General features: G+C 33.6%; 1 protein-coding gene across 1 annotated transcript; it reads right to left on the bottom strand.

Moving 5' to 3' along the window:
* Positions 1-6,419: 6,419 nt before the first annotated feature.
* Positions 6,420-10,235, bottom strand: LOC120135275 (dnaJ protein ERDJ3B-like). Its single transcript, XM_039151563.1, has 10 exons — positions 9,917-10,235; positions 9,679-9,827; positions 9,459-9,591; positions 8,927-9,038; positions 8,100-8,216; positions 7,910-7,996; positions 7,309-7,368; positions 7,054-7,131; positions 6,885-6,956; positions 6,420-6,795 (listed from the first exon to the last, which is right to left on the bottom strand). The coding sequence occupies exons 1-10, from the start codon at positions 9,985-9,987 to the stop codon at positions 6,637-6,639; spliced, it is 1,038 nt and encodes a 345-aa protein (XP_039007494.1). The 5' UTR covers positions 9,988-10,235; the 3' UTR covers positions 6,420-6,636.
* Positions 10,236-10,955: the final 720 nt, after the last annotated feature.

Raw genomic sequence — 10,955 nt, 5'->3', positions numbered from 1 at the left:
TCCGCAATCACTACAATTTGTAATCTAATCATTTTAGTCACTGAAATCAGTTTATGTGCCTTTTAGTTTCGACTTTCAATTATACTTTATTATATTTTAGTCACTGCACCGTAGTTATATATATTTAGGTTAAATATTATGATTAGTCCCTCATAATTTAGTTAATATTTATTTTAATCACCTATTAATAAATAAGGGCTAATTACATTACTAATAGCTATATTTTTATGATTCGAATTATGTCCCTAAATTTTGATATTTTGCATTTTGTTTATGTTATTTTTAATTTTATTTATTTTAGTCACTAATTATTTGCAATTTATTTTTTTATTATCTTTTTGATTTCAATAAGTTTAAATTATTACTTTAATTATTATGTTATTATTATTTAGTCATAAATATATAATAAATAATATTTATTTATTTATTTTATTTGTTTTCTATTAAAATCCTATTTATGAATTTAAATTTTATAAATTACTTTTAAGAAAAATGTTTATTTATTTTTCAATATTAAGAAGGGGCAGTCTTAAAACAACTGGATGTCCGTTTTCTGGTATTTTTAAATAAATAAATATTTTAAATTATTATTTTTAGATAAATGTTTTATTAATATTTATTTATTTTTTAATATCGAAGGAAAGAGCTGTCTTAAAGCACCTAAAAATCCTTTTCTGATATTTCTAAGTAAATAAATATCTTATTTATAAAATATATATATTAATATATTTTTAAATTTGAAATAACAATATTATAAATTAAATATATCTTCAAATTTTAAATTTCTAAAAATAGAGACAATTTATAATTAATAAGTACCAATTTTGGGCGTTGTGGGGTGTTAATCCTTCCCCAAACGTAATCGACCACGAATCCCTTTTTATTATTAAAAAGAACGAATCTTTGGTTAAAACGCAGATCAGTTTATCTTTTAACTGATGTTTTCTTAAAAACTTTTTTAGAAGATAATTTTTAGGTATTCGACCTACCTGACTCAAAAGGTCGATGGCGACTCCCAAAAACATTTTAAAAACCATTTATTCACATCACTTTTCCCGCAGAATAAAATTTTTGTGCCCGGACGAAAACCGGTTACGACATACTAGAAGCCAAACTAGGCAAAGAAGGCGAATCTAAAGGGACACTTGTTGAAATATCAAGTTGAAGAGAATTATCATGGACAAATGAATCAGAATTGGCAACTACAGGAGTACTAGGAACAGATACAAAGGGATTTGACTCAGGAACATGATCAGGAATGAAAAAAGATAAGAAGAATTTTTTAGTTTCAATAAAGAGAATAATTAAGGGTTTTACAATAAAGAGCTTCAAAAGGTGACTTCTAATCTAATACACTAGAAGGCAACCTATTAATCAAGTAGTACGCAGTAGTAACACATTCCCCCTAAAATTTTATGGGAACTTTAGAATGAAAACGAAGACCTCGGGCTACTTCTAAGACATGCCTATGCTTTCTTTCAACAACACCGCTTTGTTGTGGAGTTTTAACACAAGACCGTTGATGTGTTACCCCAAGAGTAGAAAAGAAATTAGAGCATTCAGAACCCATGAACTCTGACCTATTGTCACTACGGACAAATTTCACAACCGTGGAAAAATGATTCTTAATAAAAGCAAAGAGATTTTTGACAATAGACAAAGTTTCACTCTTGAATTTCAGCAAGTACACCTAGGTCATACGACTGTAATCATCGACAAAAGTAAGAAAAACGATGCCCACTGTGAGCCGAAACTCGATACACACCCCAAAGGTCCATATGAAGAAAAGTAAAGGGTGAATGAGATTTAGTTTGACTAATAGGAAACGACAAACGAACAAACTAATAGGAAACGACAAACGAATTTGTTTCGCTAGATGACATATATGACACTTTTGTAAACAATCCACATCAAATTTAACAAGTTGCAAGAAAGGTATTTTATTCAATTTTTATATAGGTGCATGTCACAATGGGGAATGCCACATACACGAATCAGTGACAATAGACATACACAAAGAAGCATCACAAAGACTTAAGAAATTAATAGACTCATTATTCCCAGCTAAACCAGCAGACAATTTAGAGGATATGACATTGTTACTTTGTTTAGGAAACACACCAAAAACTAACTTGGCAGGCTTCAAAAAATAGAGACCCTTGTGCTCCTTACCAAGCCCCATCGTCCTTCCACTTGAGAGATCCTGAATAGCACAAAAATTAGGATAAAAAATTATGGAGCAATTATGGTCACGGGTCAGTTTTGATATAGAAAGCAAATTATGTTGAAAATGAGGTACAACAAGGACATTGGTTAGAGTCTGATCTGCACTCAATTGAAAAGTGTCAGTGTGTGTTACAAGAAGAGTTTTGTCATCAGGTAAAGAAACGGATCTAGGTAAGTTAGAGCAAGAAGAATGAGCATCCAAACTCTGTAAATTAGACAAGATATGGTCTGTCGCCCCCATGTTCATGATCCAAATAACATCCTAAACAGAAACAGGTACACAACCAGAAATAGTACCTACAAAATTGATATTTGACTCGACTGATGGAATCTTAAGAAGATTCAAAAGCTGAGTATATTGCTCCCGTGTCAACCCAGGCATAGCTGATGAAGAATCGAGCTGGCCAGGAGAAGACACACGATCCTCGGAGACTTTCGAGTTTACTGTCAAAGCCTGACTACTACTCCGCTTGGTAAATTTAAAATCCGATAGGAAACCGATCAAACGGTAACATGTCTCCTTGTGACCTCTCTTTTTGCATTGATCACACGTGCCATTGAATTTTCGTCGATCAGAAGAATTAGAATACAAAGCTGCAGACTCCACAAAAGGCACCAGTGTAGACGAACTAGAAAAATGAGATCGCTGCGACTCCTCTTGGACTATCATCAAGTAAGCTTGATTGACATTCGGAAGCGGCTTCAGGATTAGGATTTGACTCCTAATAGCCGAATATGACTCATGAAGTCCCATGAGAAATTGAAACAACTTTTGCTGGGCAATGTGCTTGAGCATCTGATGCGATTCCTCACACACACAAGATGAAAAAGGAACCAAAACGACGTACTCATCCCATAGCAGTTTAAGCTTAGTGGAATAAGCCGAATATAACACCCCGACATGTATCTTACCCAGATACAAATCTAAAGTGTCACATTTGACTTTTTAAAAATCCGATTAAAATTCAAATTTTTACCTTTATTCGAGTAGCGAAACCCTCAATAACACTAGTTAAAATCAAAATTTCTATTCAAACAATGTAAAGAAATATCTAATATTTTTGCATAAAGTTTAATTTGTATAGTTACAATACAGATCAGAGCGTTTGCGATATAAACATTTATAATACATGCCAACAAAATTTTAAAATAAGAAAATTACCTACTCTTCAAATCAATCTGATCTGATCTTCTCCAAAGATATGTTGTCACAACCTAGCTTTATTCTTCTATCTTTTTTGAACCTACGTGTGAAAACACTCACACGTTGAGTCTTTAACTTAATGAGGCATAAATGAACATAATAAAATATTAAAACACATGTTTAAACATTTCAAGATAAACATCGAATGCGAAAAACCAGATACATTTCATATAAATAACATATATTGTTTTGCATTGTTCATTTCATATCAATTTATTTAAATAGTCCAACGTATATCACTGAGAACCCAATATATGTGAGTACTTTGAGGTTGTGCACTGTAATTGTAGTCGAAACTGCCGCGTAGAATTTGCACCAAAGTGCCACAAAGAATATGCACCGAAGTGCTACATAGATTTGTCCTGAAGGACCGCGTAGAACCCTTGACTCTTGGCATGCCAACTATACCTCTAATTCTCATAACACATACTCTGGGCTTTAACTATATAAGTATTCACATAGCATTATTCAAAGTATCATTTATTCACATAGACCATAATCACATAGAACATATTTACATAGAACATTTTCACATAGAACATATTCACATAATAATAAAATCAAAACATTACTTCAGAAATACAATTTATAATAAACATTATAAAGATATTGCATAAAATAAATAAAATTGTTTTCGATCAAAAACTTTCGAGGTTGGCTTATCGCAAGTCGTCCTCATATCTTTACTACGTCGATTCGTTCGATACGTGCTTTCGATCAAAATCTACACATTAACATGACCAAGGTAAATACCTAAGCTCAATTAACTGCTAACCAATCAGCATTTACATAAACGAAATGAAACGTCTAATTTAAAATTTGAGGCTAAATAGTATCGGTACTCTATACCTAGTACCGATACTTCCCTTATATGGTATCGATACCTACTTCAGTATCGATACCCTTATTGCATTCTGGAATTTCATCTTCATTTACAATATCCGTACCTTACTATTGGTATCGATACCTCCACATCAGTATCGATACTACTTCATTCAGTATCGATAATGTTCATCCGATTTATACAATTTCCCTCCATTTAACCTTATAGTATCGATATTGTTCTTCCAGTACCGATACTCGTGCCCAAAGTTCACTTATTTCAATTCGAATTTTACCCAAAACTCACCTAAATCTCATACTTCTAACTTAATTCAAACCCTTAAACTCAATAACACTTATCATAAATAATTTACATCACTTAAATTCCATTTAACATCCAAAATTATCCATAAAATACTTAAAACTAAAAATCATACTCATTCTTCAAACATGTTTCCAATCCTTTCTAATACTTAAAATACCTTATTCGAACTTTTGACAAGTCAAATATGCCTTTAAAATCCAAATAGTAATCAAATTTAGTCAATTCCCTTAAAAACTCGTTTTACTAAATCACCATTAACTCATCAATTTCTTAGCTTTTAATCATCTTTAAGCTTTCATAAGCTTCTAGACCACCCAATGACTTAAAACCAATTCAAAAATACAAGAAACAACCAATTTAATTTCACTCACCTTATCAATGGAAGTTCAAAGTGGAAGAAGAGAAGATAAAGAGAATTATCTAGGCTTTTCTTTTCCTTTCTTCTATTCCTCACATGTTATATATCTTTAAAAATGAATTTTAATTTCATTTCATGCCAAAAGACCACTTTGCTCTTCCATCTTTCAATATTTACTAATATGTCATAAACCAAAATTTCCAAAATCAATCTTTAAACATTTCAATTTATCAAAATCAAACTATTAAATTTTTAATTCTTACACTTTAGTCACTGACTTGAAGTTTGGGATATTACACCGAAACTGTGAGCTCCCCTGCATCAGAGTTGATAACTCCTAGTGCATAAAGAACACCCTTGAGCCATCAACTGTATCAAAATGTTCTCGGAGATCTTGACAAACCAAGGCAACACTCGAAGCAAACATGATCCCAGCCGAGAGTTCTTTACTGACCGAGTTCAAAATCCATGAGACAACAATAGCATTGCAACGCTCCCACTGCGAGTGCAAAGAAAACTCATAGCCATCCTTCACACAATCTCCGTCGACAAAGCCCAATTTGTTCTTCGTGAGGATAGCAATTCTCAGGGAACGACTCCAAACTCCAAATATTGTAATTCTCCAATCCTATTAACTTATGCGAGACCAACAAAGCCCCCGATGTATATGAAGGATGGAGATACAAGGGGTGACTGAAATCCATTTCAACATTCAGAGGCATAGCGAGAACCTTAATCCCCAAATCACGAAATGAAGAAAAGAAGGAAATCCCCAAATCACGTAAAGGGAAAAAATGAATCAGAAAGAATATAGAGAAGGCAACAAAACAAAGAAAAAACAAGTGTAGGCTCAAAAAACGAAAGGCCCAAACCTTGTGAATGATACCATGTTGAGATTATGGATTTCCTGATTCTCTTTATTTCATCATAATCAATTTACAAAGAATGAGACTCATTATATATACAAGTAGAAATGCACAAAGTCGGATAAAAAACCGATCCGGATCGGATAAAAACTGATCCGGTTTTTTCACCTAGCCAAAAAACCGGATTTTAAAAAAACCGGTTCAAATCCTAAACGGTTTGGAGGGCGGGATGGTGTAACCGGTGTAACCGATTTCAGTTTGAAAAAAAACATTTAGTATGATTAATTCATACATCTTGTAGAAATTCATAAACATGAAATATTAATATATGTACATTAGAGGACTTGGGTCCATGACAAGAAGCTCAAAGGCTATTCGGTGGGGGAGTTGATAGTTGGTGCCATTCGTTAATGTTTCACACGTGAATTTACATATCAACACGTGTGAATTATTCAAACAAAATGCTTTTAACACCCCTAAGTACATGACACAAAATCTAGAGATAAAAAAACGGACACAAATATCATAAAAACTATCAAGAGTTTCGCATATGATATTTTCAGAATTTCTGAATATGAATTAATATCACTTAATCAAATAAAAATAAATTAAAATTAAAAACTTAAACGTATTCGATACCAAAGACTTTCTCTCCGGTCATTCTTCAGTCACTGCAAACTAATTTGTTAATGAAGGCGCACAATGGTAACAAAGGGAATGAAGAGAATTTTGAAACCCTCCAGATTTCATAGCTTATATGTATCCTCATCAAATGTTACAAAAGGAACAGTTTATGAGCCAACCCTTCCCCCAAAAATATGATTATCTTCTAATCCTAGCCAAGAATGGACTTGATTTTCGCCTTTTGATCATCGGTAAGCGATGTGGGAAACAAAACCTCAAAGGTAACGTAGAGATTTCCTTTCTTGTTGCTGAAATGCAATGGCATTCCTTCCCCTTTGAACTTTCTTACTTCTTTTGGCTTAGTAATACCCTATGCGATACAAAATCACTTCTTACTTTGGATAACGTTTTAATTTCAAACAACCAAATCAAAATCTACAGGGGACATGTCATGCTTACCTTATTGCCAATGTCTACTAAATGGTCATCAAGGTGTTTAATGGTCTTCTCAAAACCAACAAGAGCTTGAGCCTAGAGCATGTTGGGACACGGAAATTAGTTCATAGTACTTCATTTCCAAAGGACGACAAAACATTGAGACATGTGGAGCTTAAAAATTGAGTCTTACAAGTGTTATAGTGATAGTGGTGTGCAAGTCATTGCCTTCCCTCCTGAATCGGTCATGGGGTGCTGTACGAATGCGGAACTGCAGAAAACACGAGTCTTACATGAGCACGAATGAGAAAATTCTACTACGCTTGCTAAGGCAGCAAACAAATTTGGACTGGAAACAAATCTACCGTTCTTGCCCAATGCCCAGCAATTAGCACAATAATTGAGCTACATTGAATGGAAAAATTTTCATCACTAGTTTAAGTCTAACCTTCAAATCTCCAGGTTCTCCATCTATTATGGGCTCACCATCTTCATAGAAAACCACCTCCTGTATGATGCAAAGCAACAAATTATTCCGAATTCAAAAACAGTAATGGCTAGATGAATATGCAACTATTCTACTCCTAGCATTGTAATAAAACTACAATATAATGAAAATTGCAAAATTCCATAGTTGTAGTTGGACAAGAAACACAAATAAAATTGTCAAATGAATGAATCTGCACAAACAATGTGCTACAAGTTTAGACATGCTCTTAAGATTTTACTAAATATCATTCCTCAGCCCACTCCCCCCCCCCCCCCCACGACCGAATTGATAAGGAACAATAAACACGTCACAAAACCTTGATACATGATCAATCATTCTGAATTTCTGATATTGCTTATAATTGTCTTTTTTAAGAGAAGCACCCAGAATCTTAATGACAATTCAACAAACTTTTCATGCCACATAAGTTTATCCTCTATCACTTTCCTGAGATTTCATGCATTGCTATTTTCTTTTAACATTAATTAAGAAAAAGGGACAACAGTATCAACAAGCACTCCAAGAAAATATTACAAATTAAAAAAATATAGAAACTTACTTGTCCATCTTGCACTCCTTTCTCAATATCAACTGTGACAAAGTACCCCTCTCGTTCATATTTCACATTTTGACACTGCTCACAAACCTAAGAAAAGAAAAGCAGTGTAAAAAGGCAGAGTAAACAGATCAAGTACATTACTAGTGTGAAACATAAAATAATAAAAAGAAAGACAATAACGCCACAGTGCCTGTTCAGTCATCTGTTGGAACATCCCAGGACCAATTTGCTTATGATAGACCTCATTTCTGCAATTACAACGTCGTTTACCGGGAGCCGGCTTTAAGATGTTTTTCTCCCTCCAAACCTGGTGAATTCCAGATCAATGTTACTTTTCTATAAAGTAAGAACATTGAGAAGAATGATCAGGGATGAAGCAGGGGGGAACAAAGGGGCAATCAACTAGATTTTTAGGAAATAAAACAGTCAGAAGAATAAAATTTTCCCAAGTACAAACGACTAGCTCCAAACACAGCGTAACAACTTTCTTTTACACTACTGACATTTCCTTAAAATATCTGACAAGGAATAGTTTAATCCTCTAGCTCCTAGCAAAGACACGTCAAAACATAGCATGGCTTCATTTTGCATCATATCATACTCTATGATGCCTTATAGGTGATAAACACAAATGTTCGATAGAAATAAAGAATCTGACTTGTTATTGTTAAGGGTCCACAAAAAAATGAGAAAGACGAAGTATTTACGTGTACGAGTTTAGTTATTATTACATGGATATAATTAAACTACTAATTTCCTGAGAAAGCAAAAGTGTACTCAAATAAATGATTCTGTTCACAAACCTGCTATCAGGTCAAGAAGGCTGATGGCAATATAAGTACATAACACGCATATGCTCACAACCATTCACACAGAGTAACAGCTCAGTTAAGACAATTAAGGTAAAAGGTATGTGAAAAAATCTTTGGTTCCACCAAGTCAAGATGACTGAACACTGATCAGCTATCAATTTGTATCAAGGATAAGAAATTTTTACCAGAGCACATAATTTCTCACCTTAAGCGACCCTCCCATGTACAAATCTTCAAGTGTTGCATCCAATTCAACAATTACATCGTCGCCCTTCACAATTCTCTCTTCCTCTTCTGCCTGGCCTCCACCAAAAAACCTGAAGAAATCACTGTCTTGTCAGAAATCATAGGTGTTTGAAATCAGGATAACACATTAAAATAAGTATACAAATCCGAAAAATTGATGGCTAATCACGTTTAAACCTAGTGAATGTATGAAGAAGGTAATCGGTTTTTAAATGTTTAAATCATCACTAACGTACATCATCCAAAATATAAGTCAATAACAAACATTTTATTGTTAAGTTCACAAATCATCTTAAAAACCTAATCATAATCAACAATAAAGTAATGGTAAGTAACCTGAATTTGGAAACATTAGCATGCCCAAGATAAACTTAAGAAGCATTGATTGGCTTCTAAATGTCGGCTCATCATTTGTAATAACATTTAAACTACTAGCCAACTGCTATTAAGATGATTAAATGCAATCAAATGATAAAATTCAAATATCTTACGAGCTGAAAATGTCCTGAATATTGACTCCCATCCCTCCTCCTCCACCTCCGCTGGCAGCATGCTGCTTCAGGCCCTCTTCGCCATACCTATCATATATGCCCCTCTTTTCGCTATCCGACAACACCTCATAAGCTAATCATTATCGAAACAATTCATTCCATCACTCAACCAATTTTTAAAAATACAAATAATAATGATAAAGCACCAAATTTTTATCACCATTATTAATCTCAGCAAATCGCTTATTGGCCTCTTCATTGCCGGGGTTCTTATCAGGATGATACTTCAATGCCAGCTTTCTATACGCTCTTTTGATCTGCTCATCCGATGCTCCTTTCGATACTTGCAATATATCGTAATAACTCTTCCTGCAGCAAAATCATCACACAATCCACGAATATAAAAACGCATTTCTTTAACAAAAACAGAAGAAGAAGAAGAGAAAGTTAGCTCATACCCTGCAATGGAGACAATTGCGTAAGACAAAGCGAACAACAGAAAAAGTAGCTTAGTTCTTGAAAGCGCCATGGATTTGAGATCAGGAGAGAAACTGGATCTCTCCGGAACTAATGAAATGTTTACAAAACTGTTATCAGATCTTCGATTCCCAAAAAATAAAGAATGATCTTTCCAGAGAAAGAATACGGGAAGGGATTCTTAAGCTTTGGTTTTGCTTTTCTGTACTTTATTTTCTTCAATGGAACGTTTTTTTTTTCCTTTTCAGCTTAAGTGCTTCGAAACTGGGAACTGGTGTTTAAAATATTTAAACAAAGCAACAGCAGTCACGAAGGGGCCTAAAACTATGGCTACGTGTTCTTAAGAAAATTGGCCAATGAGCGTAGGCTTCTTCTTGTTTTCTCCAATAGAGTATTGCCACGTGGAATAATTAGCCGTCTTCCTGCGTCGTAGATCTGCTTCCCTGGAAAATGTAAAATCTGTATACAAAACGGATTTAAAATTAGGGTAATTACTCAGACACCAACTTTAGTGTATGTGTCAATTTTATCATTGAATTTTAAATTTATATGACTGTAGCACTAAATTTTTGTTTGGGTAAACTACAAGGTGAGCTTTCATTTTAATCATATATGTTTTGATTTAATTAGTTAGATCACCTAACTATTTAAATGCTCCAAGCAAATCATTAGTGTTAATTTTTAACGAAGATAGTGATGTGTCGGTTAATAAAATTGACATAATTATATATTTGGTTCTTAATACTTATAAATTCTATCAATTTAGTGTTGATTTTAATTTAACTTAAAAAATTAATCCTCCAATATGGAGGTGTCACGTGTCAATAGATTATTGTGATACATTTCCAAGTGACACGTGTCAATACATGATTGAAGAATTCTTTTTAATTAATTTTAATATTTTAATTAAATAAATTTACCCACTAACCAAGTTGTGGCATCCAAATCTGATACGACACAAAGTCGACCGATTAGAATGCCACATAGGGCCACCGAGTGACTAACCCAAAAAAATTTCTT

This window comes from Hibiscus syriacus, unplaced genomic scaffold, assembly GCF_006381635.1.
Source record: "Hibiscus syriacus cultivar Baekdansim isolate YM2019G1 unplaced genomic scaffold, ASM638163v2 tig00110607_pilon, whole genome shotgun sequence".
Lineage (NCBI taxonomy): Eukaryota > Viridiplantae > Streptophyta > Magnoliopsida > Malvales > Malvaceae > Hibiscus > Hibiscus syriacus.
Note: the sequence above shows the minus strand (reverse complement) of the source record. Positions and strands in the feature narration are given on the sequence as shown.

Excerpts from the sequence above, each read along its gene's own strand:
- LOC120135275 (XM_039151563.1), bottom strand. The coding sequence starts at position 9,987 with ATGGCGCTTTCAAGAACTAAGCTACTTTTTCTGTTGTTCGCTTTGTCT. Across the intron at positions 9,828-9,916 it reads GCAATTGTCTCCATTGCAGG|GAAGAGTTATTACGATATAT; the intron begins GTATGAGCTAAC and ends ATTTTGCTGCAG. Across the intron at positions 9,592-9,678 it reads ATTTGCTGAGATTAATAATG|CTTATGAGGTGTTGTCGGAT; the intron begins GTGATAAAAATT and ends GATAATGATTAG.